Below are 15,404 nucleotides of genomic sequence, written 5' to 3' on the forward strand. Positions count from 1 at the left end.
AGGAGCACGTGGATCCGCTCAGAGGGTTTTGCCAGGTACCTCCCCAGCAAAGAGGCTGTCCTGTCGCTCTGCATTTGCTTTTGTGAGTTTCGAGGGGGATTTGTTCATTTTCTCGGCATTTTCTGCAAAGCCTTGATTGCTGCTTGTAATAATAATGTAAAAAAAATGCGATGCGGAGTCCCTCACTCACCCTCAGAAAGGCTGGCAGGGGATGAGCCGGGGCCATGCTGCTGCTGGCAGCACGGCAAGACACGGGGCCATCCCCTCTGCGCGCTTAGGAGCTCGGTATATAAAAATACATACATTTATGGAGCTATAGATATAGCTTCAAGACACAATATACCTCAGCAAGGGTTGACAGCACAGACCGAGCTGCCGGTGTCGCTGCCATCACCACGCCACAAATCTCTCACTGTGGCTGGGGAGCAACATGCCGTTTCCGCCCTGTGCCGGCGGTGCCAGAACCTGCTCTTCTTGCAATTTCGCCAAAAAACTTTGGGTTTGAAGTTTCCTTTCCAACCCTCTCAGTGGCTCCTGCGCTGGTTTGACAGTGGTTTTGCTGCTGGACAACACCGCAGGGCACCATGCTGCCGGGCCCTGGCGTGGGGATGCCCGTCATGTGAGGCAGGGATGCTCTGGCACATGACGCTTTGAGAAACACCTCAGTCCCCAAGATTTCAGGGGAACCCCTCCCACTTTACACAGTGTGGGTTTGTAAGGGCACTGTTCCAGCTGTACCTGCCCAGCACTGCTTGTTGCTGATTGCTCCTAGGTGGTACTTACATGGGTGAGCAACCTCAGCTCCCAACACTCTGGTCATGGGTTGTCATTTTCAGAAACAACTTTTTTGGTGAAAATTTTCATCGAAAAGTTACTGTTTGTCCATGGGGGGAGACGGACAACACACACCAAACAACTACCAAACCAACAACAGAAGCCTGAGCCAGAACAAACTCACATTTGAATGGAAATTTTTTTTTTTCCAGGCTGATTTTATCCCCCACACCTTCTAAGAGCTCTTCCTTTGCCAAGCAGCTTAATTACCCTTTAGTGAAAGCCTTTTCTCTGAGTGCCTCTAATTGCAGGCTTGGGTAATTGGTCTCATTTTTGCAGAGTGTGTTTGGAGCTGGGGAGCACTCCCCCTGGCAGGTATGACCCTCCCTGTCCCCCTCCCTCTCAATTTTAGCCAGTTCTCCTGCTTTTCTGCCTAAACTCCCCTCCGTAGCTCCCAGGGGAGGAGCAGCAGCCCCTTGCTGGGGTGCCAGGGTGCTCCCCCCCAGGCACAGGCAGGCACCTGGCTGGCTCAGGGGCCTGACTCAGCTCCCCCTGAGTCACAGCCCCATGGCCTGCAATTAAGACCAGCCACAGTGGGATTCCCCCCGCCATTCCCAAAACCTTCAGCTCCCACCACAGGGGCTGCCCTGCCAGGGAAAGGCTTCCTGGGGATGCCAGTGGGGATTTCAAACCATCAGGGAGTGGTTGCATCATCCCTCTCCAGACCAGAGTGACAACAGGGAGACAGCAGGTTATCAATTAAGACAAGTTTTATTAGAAAAGTAAAAAAAACCCACCCCAACACAATTGCATAGGAAGTTCTTGCACTTGAACATCAAGTGTACGAGTGTAAACTGTAACCAATGAAGCACCCACAGCATGTCACAGCGAGGGGTCCTGCCCTCCGTCCCTGCGTCACCTCACACGCCCCGCTCGTGATCAAAGACACAACGCGATTCTGGACCCCATCTCCTGCCTTACTGGGAGCCTGCACAGAGCTGCCTGAGTGCCAGCAGTGGGGTTTTATCTTTGATCCAGACCTACAGCCCAGCCATCCCTCACTCCCACACACACGCCCTCCCCCAGAAACCCCATTGATTACAATCCTTGTTACAAAAAAGCCATGATTAATCAGCCAACAGGAGGAGACCGTCTGCCCCCCCAGCAGCCCTGCTGCTGCATCCGGGAGCGCAGTCACCGCAATCATCCCACAATCATCGACAGTGTGAAGCAACCTCCGCCTGGGTCCCAGTCTGCTCCGCGTCAGGGATGCCCCGGCACAGGCAGGCACCCCGCAGGGACCTCCGCCTGCCCAAACTACTTCCACCTACAGCCCTACTCCAGCCTAACCTAAACTACAGCGGCTGCCGGGAGCCGCCACGCTCTAACCGGCTCTTCCAAAGCACTTGGGTAAGTCGCTTCTCCAGCACGGCCCATCAGCACTCCTCTATGAGCAGCTGCTCGGAGCTGTACAGCTTCTTCTTGATGACCCTGAAGCCTGTGCTCAGCTTCAGCGGCGTGAAAGCCGGCCCCGAGGTGAAGAGTCCCTGGATCTTGGGCCAGAGACGCGAGTCCAGCCGGAGCACCAGGGTGAGCTGGAAGGTGGGTACCACGGCTGGGTCCACGGCGATGTGCCCCACGTCGTGGCAGGCCTTGCCGTGCTCCACGCAGAGGTCGAGGAGGGCCCCGCGCAGCCCGCAGGGCTCACTGCAGGCCAGGCGCAGCAGCTCCGTCCTCACCTGCGCCAGGAGCTGGGCCGGCATGAGGAGCCGGGAGCAGCGCTTGGCACCCAGCGGGGCTCTGCCCAGCGTGGCCTGGACCAGGTCCATCAGGTTGGCGCACAGCAGCTCGTCCTCGGGGTCGTGCAGCAGGTCCAGGTCCGGCAGGGAGGCCCCCTCGGCGTACTCGGCATCTGCGGAGGGGACAGCAGCCAGGTCAGCCCGGGGTCTCACAGTTGTGGGGGCACACCGAGCCCAGGGGTTTTGGGGGTGGTTCATCTGGGGCACAGGGGCTTGGCACAGCCCCCCTCCCGCCCTCGGGGACCCTCAGCCACCTCCCAGCCCCTCAGGGACAGCCCCGTCCCTCAGAGGCACACCAGGCCCCTCAGGGATGTCCCCCAGGAGGTCTCCCGCCCCCTCCTCGGGGACCCCCGCTCACCTCCCTCCGAGCCGGAGGCGCTGCCCACCGACTCGCAGTCGGAGGTCTCCAGCCGGCCCCGCTCTCCGCCCGCCAGCCGCTCCCACAGCCCCGGCATTCCGCCGCCTCCGCCGCCCGCTCTGCCCCGCCGGCCGCCGGCCCGCCGCCTTATACAGGGCCTCTACGGGAGTCCCCGCCCCCTCCAGCTGACGCCCGCCAATGGGAGCGCGGGGCACGTCCGCGGCGTCTCTCCTGCCCGGTGACAGCGGGAGGCCCCGCCCTCCCCCTCCCCCTCCGCGCTCGGCTCCGCTCGGCTGCGCTCGGCTCCGCTCGGCTCGGCCCCGATCCGGCCCGGCCCCGGGCCCTGCAAACGGCGCCGGGGGTTGCATCAGGAGGGGCCGGGCCGGGCCGGGGCGATCCGCCTGCCGCTCTGGGCAGCGCCCGCCGGGCTTTCCCGGCCTCCTGCCACCCCCTCAGGGCCCGGGCCTGGGCCCTGGGCACCCCCTGAGGTCCCGGCTTGGGCCTGGGCCTCACCCCGGCCCTTACCTCAGCGCCCGGGCCTCAGCGCAGGCAGCCCCGCGGGGCCAGAGCCCACCCCGGGCCTCGCCTCAGTCCCCGGGTTGTGAAGCGGGCCCCGGCTGGCACGAACCAGACGGCAGGTGACGAGGCCGTGAGGGTTTTCCTACCCGGCCTCGCTTTTTGAGGCCGATGGCCCTTCGTCTCCCAGGCGGTGTTTGCCCGCTGAGCACCGGCGGGGCCTGATCCTGCTTGCGAGCGGCAGGGGCGGCCCGGGCACGCGACATGGCGGACTCCGGTTTGCTCCTGCCTGAAGTGAGAGCCCGGGGTGCTGACAGTGTCCATTAGCTGGAGTTGTCCAGGTGTCTTAAGAAAATAAGGGCTGTTGGAGTGAAACAGCGTTAAAAATCGGAGGGTGCTGAGGGGCGGGCGAGAGGAGGGCATGGACGGGGCTGGGGATTTTGTTCGGTGCCAGGCGTCTGCCTCCCCCAGCGGTCTCCTAAAACGGGGGCCAGACGCTGTCCTCTGAGCCCTCTGCTCTGGAAGCGTGTGTCCTCCCCACGGGTCCGTGCGTGCCTGCCCCTGCGTACGTGACCTTTCCGAAGCCAGACCCTGAGGAGCGCGGGGAGCCAAATGAAGGCTCATTAATTGGCGATAAAGGGCTTTGTTTGTCCTCCCTCGCTGCCTGTGGCTTTATCGGAGGAGCTGAGCAGGCTCTGAAGTCACTCCGGGACTTATCTTGGGTACTGTCCTTCCTGAGCAGAGATTGATAACAACGCGGCGGTAAACGCTGCAGAGAGCGAACGCTGGCCGGGAGCAAGGGGGACAGCGCCTGCCGCCTGTGACCTCTGCCGTGGGGAGGACGGGGACAAATCCTTCCACCCAAGAGCTGCAGGGTGGTGGGTGTGAAGGGTCCAGGCACCACACCAGCAGCTGTAGCAGTGGGGAAATTGCTTTTTTGGGGGTCAAAGGAGAAGTGGGGCTTGAATCTGTCACCATTTTGGGAGCAGAGGTCCAAGCCGGAGGAGCGGGTAGCATCCCAGGGAGTGGTGGGGTGGAGGGGATGTGCGGGGAGCTGGGAACAAGCCCTGGCTCATGCCCACAGCACACAAGGCTACTGCTCTGCTTTTTGGGACAAAAAAATGAACAAACCCCAACCCCAGCTGTTAAAAATATACACCGATATTTGTGCACTCGCCATGCAATACAGTGAAATATACACACGTGCACTCAGAAATGGTTGGATTGTGCTTGGGATCCTGTTTTTAACAAAATCCAGCTCGTGGGTTTTTTCTCCCCACAATCACCAAGTCATTGGTATGAATGTTCGCTGGGCGAGGCTGAAAATAGATGAGGAACTGCTGGCTTTGGGGTCAAACCAGGGGGAAAACGGCAAATAAACGAAAAAGAGGTAAAGGACTACAGGGAAGGCGCCTTGCTAAAAATAATCTTGAATTCTGAAGCCGAGCATAAATATTTTTCTTTCTTTGCCATAACATTGCCTGGTAGGCAGGGGAGCAGGCAGCCTCTGGTGTGACAGCAAGTTTTAAAGTGAAAGGTGACTTCTGATCTCTGAAATAAAATAATCCTAACATGATGCTGCGCACTCACGCTTCTGCTGGGAGGGGAGGTGTTGCGGGGCTTGCAGCTCATTTTCCTTCCCAAAAGAGACTGCGACCCGGGCTGCTCTTCTGCAGCGGAGCCTCTAGAAATGGTTTGGGGCTAGAAAGCAAACTTTTAACTACAGTATTAGTAATCCTTGCGCTTCCCCCTCCTGGGTACTGCTGCTGGCGTAAACCTAGCGTGATTTTTGTGGGTGAGCGGCGTGTCTTTCCCCCCAACCTGCCGTCCTTTCTGGGGAGAGCAGAGGGGGCTTCAGGATGATGGATGAAACTTTCTGGACAGCCTGTTCCTGGCCGGCTGTGCCTTGTGGGACACCCCCCCCCTCCGGCCCCTCGCCCCATGATGAAATTTGTTTGCTCGATCACTCTGATTTCCAGCCTGACCGGCTTTGCAAAGGGTTAAGCGGGAGCTGGCGGGGGCGGCTGGCTTTGGGGAGGGTCCTGGCTGGGCCCCTGCCCGGGATGTGCTGAGCTCAGCGGTTTTGCAGGACTGCAGGGGGAGGGGGCTGGGGAGAAGGAGGAGGAGGAGGAGGAGGAGGAGGAAGGGAGGAGATGTACCGGGTGTGTGTGGGGGGGTGTGCTCAGTGAGTGCCTTGGCGCACGTCGGGTGCGAACAGTGCCCACGCGTATGCCGGGGTGTGGGGGGGCAAATTCCTGCCCCGTGGTGTGGTTCCCACTGCCCATGGTGTCGTCTTCATCTTCACGTTGGTTCCCAGCAGTTCCGTGGCCCCAAAAGCTGCTTTTAGGTAGATTTACACATTATTTCGGCACACGATGGCTGGCCAGGGTTGGCGCAGAGGCTGGTGTGACCCTTTGTGTCCAAACATGCACCTGGGGAATGTAATAAAAGGGCTGAGCTGGGGAGGGTGAGGCCACGGTTTTCGCGGTGTCCCCTAAGTACCTGCAGGGTGGGTGTCCTTTGCACCCTTTCTGCCTCTGTCCTCGGTCACCGGGTCCCTGGTGGTGGCAGGGGGTGACGGGCACACCAGGGGTGACCCCACGCATCCTTCGCCACTGCGCCGAGCCCACGGCTATCTCTAACAGGCAAGCTGAAGGCTGCGGGCTGGGTGGGATTCCGCAGCAGGTCCCGGCGTGCCGCCGGCCGGGCAGGTCTCTGCCACAGCCAAACCTTTCGGGCCCGTCTCTCCCCCCCGGGACAAGCAGCTGCAGGCAGGCTGCCTACCCACGACGTGCGGGAGTCGGGCATAGAAACAAGGAACGTGCATCCGAGGAGGTCAGTGGACGGGTTTTGGCAGCTGAGACACCGAGTGCCGGGTTGGCACCGTGCCGTTTGCAGGGTGGGGGGATGTGAAATTCATCTCCCCTTGGATGCTCTTGCCCCGTCCCAGGCAAAAGCTGGGAGCTGGTATTTTGGTGGAGGGCTGCCGAGGTGCTGCCCCACACTCCTGCATCCTTGGCACGGGGAGGGGGAGAGGCCCTCCCCGGCCCGGTGTTTTGGCCGGGCAGCAAGGCGAGCGCGTGCCTTGGCACCGTCCCCGCGCTGGGGCCACGGCCAGCAGCGCGAGGAGCCAGAGAAGGGAGGCGCGAGTGGGACTTGCACGCCGGTACATAACGTTCTGCTGCGAGCACCCACAGGAAAACCAACCAGCAGCCCTGAACGGAGCTCTTTGTTCAGCTTTGCTTTTTTTTTTTTATTTTCCCTCCCCTCCCCGCATCAACTTTTGCTCGCAGCTGACAGGCTCCCTTCCCCCTGCTGCTCTGCTCCCAGCTGCAGCCTCCAAATAGCCCCCCGAGCTGCTCGCCGAGCCCCCGGGATGCTGCAGAGACACCCCCCTCCCCCCCCGAGCTTTGGGGAATGGTGCTTCAAAACCCTGAGGAGGAATAGTTAACCGCCAGCTCTGCCCCACAGATCTGCAAAGCAGAAACAGGGCAGCTGAGGAGTTTCCAGCTGCCAGGGAAAACCTGCGTTTGGAGGAGGGGGAGCACAGGTTGTTTTTTTCTATTTTGCCATGCAGCAATCCCTCTGGTTTTCGCCGCCTTACATAAAGTGTTTACTGAGCAGGAGGAGGGAACAGCCAACAACATGTTTTTGCATTTGTAGTACTGTACAGGGTGAACTTTTCACTTCCTCTGAATGGCTCTCACACATGTGTCTATTTTGGTGCTGGGCACACATACAAACAAGCCATGTACGGCACAGAGCTGGGGCCGTTCCCTGCTCCTGCTCCATCCAGCCATGAGCCCGGCACGCCGCCGAGAAATGGCTGGAAAACAAGGAACGGGAGGAGGGCGAGGGGGGGGCTGCTCCGGAGAAATCTCAGCCCCACCATGTTTCGGGCCCTTCGACACGAGCCGGGCTCGCGGGGAGATGTGGGCAACGCTTGGGCACTGCATCCCGTCGGCAGAGCCGCAGGCGCCGATCCCCTGGCGTCCCCGGAGGGCTGGCGGAGTGGAAAAGTTTCCCGTCGAGCAGTAAAAAGGAAAAGCTCTTTCTGCATCTGATTACGCCAGTTGCAGCACGTAGGGTTGGCGAGTGGGTGGGACTCGGTGCGAGCAAGGGGGGTTCGGGGCGCTGCTGCGTGGTCGGCAGCAGAAGGCGCAGGGCTCCGCTCCCAAACCCCACGATGTTGTCTTGATATGGGGGGGGTGGGTGTATTTTTGGCAAGTTTGGCCAAGGTAAGTTTAGGTGGCTGGAGTAAGCAGGATTAAAAATAGATGATGTAAAACAAACAAACAAGTCGATGATTGAAACGCTCCCTTCTTTTCAAAATAACCCCATCTGCGATGGAGTTTTAATACCGAATGCCGTCACGTTTAAAACGATACTGGCCGATGAGCTGCTTACTGTGCAGGAGGCCCCTGCAGATCAGGGGCTGGCGGCCCTCCAGGACCAGGGAGGAGGTTTTCCGGGCCGTGCACGGGGGAGGCGGTATGGGACACGTCTCAGCTGAGCTGTAGCCTTACGTGAGAACACCCGTACACGGTTTTGGAAACCATAGAGCAAATTTCCAGGGGTGCAGAGCTGGGACTGGGGCTGCATCTGCAGATTGGGGCTGGCTTTTGGGTGGCATGTGGCTCTGGATCACAAAAAGCTGACTCTGATACTAGAACTAATCTCTAAACAGAAACGAACGCAGAACTTTTTCCCCTTAGTTTTAGCTAACACAAATTGCTGGTGATATAGCTCAGATGGGGATGGATTCAAATGAATCTCTTTCAGTCCAGATGTGGCTGGACTGAAAAAGCGAGTAAAAATAAAATCGTCTCATAAATAAGATGTTGAAAGTGGAAGAATTAGGCATTGGGAGCATTAAGTTGTACAGTTGCTTAAATACTGTGCAGAGCCTATCCCCCTGCTGGCTAGCAAAACCATGGTGTTAAGGCTCTAATCAATGGAAAATTAACATGTTGAAATGGTTATGGCAGAAAATGGAAATCCCGTTCCCCTCAAGAACAGAAGTGAAGTACAAATGAAAAACAAGATGATTAAAATGGATGGATTTAAATAAGGGTTTTCTGCTGGCTGAGTTAAACCAGGATTAAAATCTGATTTAAATCAATCCACTTTGGAGCATAAAGCAAGTGTGGTTTGGCTCCTCTCAGAGGATTTTTTTTTAAATTGAACTTAAGCTGACCATCATAACAGCCAAGCTGCCTCTGAGCTTCATTAAACCTCCTGTTACCTACCGAATGGTGGATTGTTTCTTTCATCAGGCCCCCCCCACCAAGCTTTGAAAAGATAAACGGTTTCAAAGACAGAATTATTTTATTATCACAGAGCAATCTAATATATAATAAAGAGGAAAAAAAGAGTTTCAGGGTATTAAAGATACACCTTCTGCATTAGAGAGCAGTGTCGTACCAGCACTCGCTATGCAGACACAAGAGAAACAGCAACAGAGAGAAAACAGCTTCAGTGATACATGAGGTACCTCTGGAGAAAGTGTCACCGCTTGCCCCCTCTCAACTGACCCGGGACAGTTCTCGTCCTGTTCATCCCCCAAAACAACGGCTATGGCTGAAGAGCGTTTTTGGCAGGGTGTCGTACTTCCGCTCTACAGAGGCCTGGCTTGAGTGGCAAAGATGCAGGCTTCCCAGCCCGCCGATCACCCGGCCCTTCGGCCACTCACTGGGGAAAGGCCAGGCTGAGTTACTGGGTTGCCTTCCCCTGCCACCACCTCTGTAAGCAATAAGGTGATTCTCTTGAGTTCTGTAAAACTGATCCTACCTTCTAAGTTACAGAAACTGAGCCCTGCCAGCCTGTAACGCTGCAGAGGACTTGAAGAATCCCGTCATTTCCATTTACTGGCACCTTTGCGGGGGATCCCCACTCTCAACTTAGAAAAACAAAAAGCCCAGTCCTGCTGATGCAGCTGTCAGCATCCTGATAAATGGGGGTGTGTTTTGAAGGTACGCCAGAGAATGTTTTTCTTCTGCTCCCTGACAGCAGCGATCCAGCCACGCTTAGCCCGAGGAGGGAGTGAATCCCAGGAGCTGCTCTATTGGCTTGTACCTCCACTCATCTGCCTCCAGCTCTTCCACCAGACCGGCTAGTTTTTCCATCCGTGCGACTTGTTGATCTGCAAGAAGTTCAAAGGTAACTGTGGTTTGCAATGACAGCGCAATGAAACCTTTCAATTAGATGCAAATTCCCAGCTGTCAATGGGGAACAGAGTAGAATAAAACCCACCGAGCCAATTTGAATGCAAACCCACTCTACACGACGCCCTATGCAAACGGCGAGACCTCGCCAGATCACAGGAGAAAGCAGGGACAGGCTTTTCTGCCTCGTCCAGTGCTGAATGTGTATTTACCCATCCCTGCCCGTGCTGTGTAAATTCAAGTCCTAACAGGGAAACACAAGGCCAATTAGTGCATGGGGGTGAAAATAGGATGAAGCTCATTTCTTTAGCGTAAATATTTATAGTGCAAAAGAAAAGAGAACTTCAGAGATGGCTTGGTCAGCCCACGGTAAAGCTAGGTGCAGTGTGAGGAGCTCCTCATTTTAATGAGGGTCCTTTGAGCAGGACCTGGATGACTGTAGCAGAAAGGCTCTGCAATCAGAGCACGCTAATGACACAAAGGTCCCCATGGAGAGACAGGCTGCCTCCCTGGGGATCCTCAAGACAACTTGTTCCTCTGTTTTATTTAAAAACGGTTGTGCGTTGGGCACGCAGGCTCCATTTTCAGTTACATTAGCTGCAGTGGTAGAGAGATGAGAACAGCCCTTCTCTTGGCTCTGCTGGAGGTTTAAGAGAGCAGCGGCCTCTTGGAAAAATGGCCTGCTACAGGCCGACTTAGTAGCAAGACGCGTAACACAAAATGTACGTGATTTATGCTGACTGCAGCAGTGGGTGCTTTTAAGAGGGACTGTTCTCACTCCACCTCCCGCAAGCGAGTGCTTTTGGGAACTGGCAAACAAACAAGCCAAAAAATGATGACCTTGATCTTTTTTTAAGCCTTTCCCCTTTCTTACACGGAGGCAACCGGTGCTCCACAAACCAGTTTCAAAGGCTGGTGCTTATCAGGGTGCCAGTCTGTGCAGCAGCCCCCAGCAGCTACAGCCATAGTAGCGCCGGAGCTGTGGAAACAATGGCTCTGAGGTTCGGCTTTGTGCTTTGGTTCAGAAATAGAGGATCACAGCCTTGCAAGCTGCTGCACACCCCCAGACCTCCTCCTCACAACCTCCCTCGCCAGCGATGCACAGGAAACCTCGCTGGTCTGAGACAACACGTGGAAGTGTTCTAGCTGACAAGAGGCGGGGACGAGAAAGGATGTGACCCTCGAGCAGCAGATATGGTCTGGTGCTGAGCTCTACCCAATGTCTTAAGAACGAAAGCTGCCGTGCAGTCAAGCCCATCATACAGTTACAGGCACCTGGGCGGCGGGCAAAGGCCCCAGGAGGGAAGCCCCAGTTCAAACAAGATGTAAGGCTCTTTCTTGGGGAGGGTAGGGAGTGGAGTCAGCCCCATCACGCCACGCCAGGCACCCGCATGTCCGTCTCCTGAGCACCTTTGGAAACCTCGCTTGACCCTGCCAGTGTCACGAGGGCTCAGCAGAGAAACAAAGGTGGAATCAAGTGTCTCTTTGCCCGAGGCCAGAGAGACAGTCAGTGCTGGGCCAAGATCAGAGCGTGGGCGTTTCCTGCCCATAACCTCCTCTTCTGGCCTCACCTCTCGTGAAGGCAGCGCAGCACACAGCGATGGAAAAACAAGCTTCGAAAGGCACAGCCTGTTCCCACCCAGGCTGTGTGGGTTCCCGTCGCTTTGCATAGGGCTTGCAAAAGGACTCAATGATGGTCTGACTTAGCGTTAATTCGCCAACTTAAAAGGCTATTCTGCTTTTTTTGTGGTTGGCACCCGAGAACATGTCAGCCTTTTCTCCGTGCTCCCCTGCCATCTTCCCCCATCAACGTGCAGTTAAAATAGATGGTGCTTCGGTGCTTACCGTGTTTCACTTGCTTTAATGTAGATGCAACCTGATAGCTGAAGACAGATTCACAGAGGAATCTTTCGGAGCCATCTGTAAACAGAAAAAGGGACATAGTTTTATCTGAGATTTTTAAGACTGAGCAGCCTTAACCGAGTGCCACCTACCTTCTAATTTTATGTTCAAGGTGTGGGTTTCCCCACTTGCCTTGTTCCGACACTTTCCCCTGCACCAAGGGTGCAGCGCTCCGGTTTCTGGCCCGTACAGCCCCACGGTCAAATCCTGTGCGGGGCTTTGGCTGGTTCCCGGTGCTGCTGGGGAATGGCTGTGCTACCTGGGAGACACCCCGGCTGACACTCTGTTACATACCCTCTGTCAAGCAATTTTTGTCCATTTTAAATACAAGGTAAGCTAAGGAGAAGCCAGCTAATATTATGGCAGTCTCCGATTCCCTCGGGGCTCAGACACTTGTGTCCTTATAATGCTTTATGATTTCCCACAGGCTTAGACCATAACCCCGTATAAAGGATTTCAAATAATGTGGATCTTGCCATCTAAGTCAGTAATTGATCACACAACTGTCTCAGAAATAAAGCAATGTAGAATACATAGCTAACTGTGTGCCAGGCACTGACATAGTTTGTACTACTTCCTTCTGAAAAACACCAAAACACCTACAGGTTTATTTAAAACCAAGCGAGATAGATAAAGTAACAATAAAAATCAGTCAGTTAGTGGGGATTTTTGAAGAGGAAACTGGTATGCAGTTACTCCACTAGTACCTGCCTGACGAAAGAATGGGTGTATCACCTTTTATCTCAGAAATTAAAAAGCTAACCTAAAGCTTCCTGCCACAGGGAGAGTGTTTAGTTGTTGCTGCTACCCAGAGCAGACAAACTGCCATGTTACTGGTAAAGAGGTCAGCCCAACACAAAATCAATTAAAAGCTCTGAGCCATAAAAATGAGGAGAGAAGCAATTTCAAAGACTAAGGGTAGAAACAGACCCCTGGCCCTGGAAAATCTAATCCAAAGCTGAACCCCAGGTAAGAGGGAAGAGTCGGGAGTTTTGCTGTGCTCAGAGCATCCTCTCGCAAGCTGTTGAAATGGTGTGTTGGTGCTGCACTGTGCTATTTCCAAACGTACCCTTCCCTTTCCTCCGACTCCCCAGCCCGGCTGTCCTGCCGAGTGGCTCTCGGGAGGAACAGCTGTCTGTCTGTTTGGTAACATGAAGTGCTTCATCATTTTAATTTGTTTTGAGGGCTCGTTAAGTTCTATGAGCAAGCCTTTAGTCATAATTACTTCAACAGACCGGCATATGGGCTCTAATGTGTAATAAAAACAGTCCTTGAATGATATAGTGATCAGTTCCCAGCTGCCCTGCGTTGCTGTGTCACTTCTGAACTGCAGGGCCACCCAAGCCTTGGTCCCACCACCCCAATGAATTTCAGGCTCAGAGAGTCAAGTGTGCGGCATGGTGACATGGGAAGTTCAAGGGGAACGGACAGACAAACAGACAGACCGACCCTGGCTTAACCCTGTCATCTGGAGGACCTGCCCTTCCTCCCTCACCCAGAGCAGGGGCAGGGATGTGCAGCTGTGACACACCTGGGTCCTCCTTCAGGCAACCCTGACGAAGCGGGTGGCAGGACTTGGGCACCCAAACGCAAGACATGGTGCTGGATCAGAGCCCCGACCCTCTCCAGGCAGCCCTGGAGAAACACCCCGACAACAGTGAGCCCAAAAGGATCCTTTAAGCCTCGAAGGATTAAAAGAGAGGTCTAGTCCTGATTTATCCTCTTGCAGACCTCTGCGGCGAGGTTTTAATTTGGGTCGAGGGCAAAAGCAAGCCTGACGTTTCCTGGCCAGCAGGGATACAAGCTGCCTCCTGTACTAGCCCAGTCAAATCCAACCCCAGAATGCATTTTGCCAAGAAAAATATTCCTGCCTCAGCTATCTTTACAGTAATTCCTGCTCGACATCAAAAGATTAGCTAACAATGAGCAATTAACACCGTCATGTTCCCTTTCAGGTAGATTGTTTCCTCGTCTGAAGTGTTGTCACGGAGCTAAAAAAGAGGTGACTGCCAGAAAAATCACTTCCTCATGAACAACTGGTGGGAGAGCCGGGGCTGCTCGGGACCTACCCGAGACCTCGTGCTTCCTTCCTCCCTCCAGCTTTTGCCAGCTAAAGTCCAAAAAGGCAGTGGGGTGCCAAGCTCGGCAACTCCCTTCTAGGGCTGCCGGCATACCAGGAGGAACAGGGAAGGAGAAGGGCAGGAGCAATCACCTTCCAGCATCTCCCCGGCTCCTTTGGGGTAAGTGAAGAGGGCTTTTCGGGGCGGCGCCAGGTCCGAAACGCTGAACCCCGATCCTGTTACAGAGCTGCCGCTGACTCCACCAGCTGAAGAGGATGAGGAGGAGGCTGCCATTTCACCCCGTCCCAGCCTGGAAGAACAAAAAGGGAGCAAAGCGGAGTTAGGAAGGGCGTCTCGGAGCTTCCCAGGGCACGAAGCCAGTGACCACGCACATATCTGACGGCAGATGACGGCGGCGAGGTCCAGGAAGAGCCAGTGAGTGGAGTTTTGGGCTGCCGCCCCTGCTCCATGGCTCCGCAGCCTCAAAGCACTGGTGATTTGAGGCTGCCCTGCGTGCGTGGGAGAGGCTGCCTGTGCCCGCTGCGGGCATGGGTGCAGTTAGCCGTCACACCACGCGGTGGCACCCAGAAACTGAAGGTAACCCACACTCTGACCCCTCGGACAACAGGGGCCTGGGAATTCAGCGGGAGGATCGGAGAGTTCGTAAAAATAACCTGGCGCAGGTCACTGGCCCGAATTCGCTGGCCTTCAGCTGTCTGGTGCTTTTTCCGCTCCCCAGGGTCATAAAAAGACTTCTTTTTTTTTTTCCTTTTTTGCCTTGTTTCCAGGAGCACAAACACAGAAAAAGTCCTGCTGCCTCATAAAACCTGGAAGCCCGCAGGACTGCCAGTTCCAGTGTCACATCCTGCACGAAGCCACGCCGGGCCTAATTTGCAGCAACTGCCCTCTGCATCGCTCCAGATGTGCTTTTGCTTTTAAAACCCTGTGTTTGACCTAAACTGGCAATGGCTGAGCATCCATCTGCCTGTACAGCGCAAGCCCGGTCGCATCTTGCGCACCCTTTTCTCAGCCTTGTTTTTAAGAGGTATTGGCTGTACGTTTGCCGTGAAGGAGCACTTAAAACTTGTCACATACCTCTCCGATAGTAAAAAAGCTGTCACTCAACACGTGTAAGTGACAGCACTTGCTACTCCTCCAAACCACTTATAAGCACTTCCCAATTATTCTGCCCATTTAACACATTTCTATTATCCTACCTATTTAATACACTTCTGCAGACTCTTTAGGCTGGGCAGACAGCGCCTTTGGAAAGCACTCAAAGATTTAGGGAAGAAAATGGGTTTTTAAAAGGCTGTCACAACTAGAAATTGTATGCTCTTTCACCGTTAAACTCACGGTTGTTTCATTTACTGCAAGTAACACAAAACGGCGCGACAGCTCGCAGAGGACCCTGGGCGCTTACGGGCTGTGAAAGAAAATGCCTGGATAAAAGAAAGCTTTAATTTGGCTATGAGACGTCCAGGAACACCTTCCTCCGCAAACCTGGGCAGGCCCGGCTCCCCGCTCCTGAGGGAAGCGACGGTTTGCGCGGAAATGACACCGACCGGGGCTCGCAAACCCGGCGGATTCCGAGGCACAGCTGCAGGATTTTTATTTTAAGCAGGCTGAGGCAAGCACACAGGAGGGGGACGGCGGGCCAGGACGATGCCTCCACGGCCATCGCCCGAGCCGCCGGCCATTTTGCGGGGGGGTGGGGGGAGCGGTGGGGTTGCCGGCACTGCGCATGCGCCGCGGTGCCTCTTGCCCACACTCCCCCCGCCGGGGGCAGCAGCCTCGGTAGCGCCACTGCGCCTGCGCCGCGCCCGCGCCG

General features: G+C 55.4%; 3 protein-coding genes across 4 annotated transcripts in view; 1 reads left to right on the forward strand and 2 right to left on the reverse strand.

The window, feature by feature from the left end:
* Window positions 1-1,536: 1,536 nt before the first annotated feature.
* DDIT4 (DNA-damage-inducible transcript 4) lies at window positions 1,537-3,038 on the reverse strand. The gene is made up of 2 exons (XM_010579916.1): window positions 2,932-3,038; window positions 1,537-2,686 (listed from the first exon to the last, which is right to left on the reverse strand). The coding sequence occupies exons 1-2, from the start codon at window positions 3,026-3,028 to the stop codon at window positions 2,211-2,213; spliced, it is 573 nt and encodes a 190-aa protein (XP_010578218.1). The 5' UTR covers window positions 3,029-3,038; the 3' UTR covers window positions 1,537-2,210.
* A 6,245-nt stretch (window positions 3,039-9,283) lies between these two features.
* The window catches only part of ANAPC16 (anaphase promoting complex subunit 16), a 6,278-nt gene continuing 157 nt past the window's right edge, over window positions 9,284-15,404 (reverse strand). Inside the window, exons 2-4 of the mRNA XM_010579919.1 lie at window positions 13,726-13,883; window positions 11,457-11,531; window positions 9,284-9,589 (exon numbers count right to left, since the gene is read on the reverse strand). Of these exons, the coding sequence (XP_010578221.1) occupies window positions 9,474-9,589; window positions 11,457-11,531; window positions 13,726-13,883 (349 nt within the window). The 3' untranslated portion in view covers window positions 9,284-9,473. The remainder of the gene's footprint in view (window positions 9,590-11,456; window positions 11,532-13,725; window positions 13,884-15,404) is intronic.
* The window catches only part of ASCC1 (activating signal cointegrator 1 complex subunit 1), a 42,043-nt gene continuing 38,358 nt past the window's right edge, over window positions 11,720-15,404 (forward strand). Inside the window, exon 1 of one of the 2 annotated variants that reach the window (XM_010579918.1) lies at window positions 11,720-11,746. The gene's annotated coding sequence lies outside the window, so the exon portion shown is untranslated. The remainder of the gene's footprint in view (window positions 11,747-15,404) is intronic. The other variant, XM_010579917.1, reaches the window with a different exon arrangement.

The sequence above is a fragment of the Haliaeetus leucocephalus genome, unplaced genomic scaffold, assembly GCF_000737465.1.
Source record: "Haliaeetus leucocephalus isolate CR32 unplaced genomic scaffold, Haliaeetus_leucocephalus-4.0 Scaffold687, whole genome shotgun sequence".
Taxonomy (NCBI): domain Eukaryota; kingdom Metazoa; phylum Chordata; class Aves; order Accipitriformes; family Accipitridae; genus Haliaeetus; species Haliaeetus leucocephalus.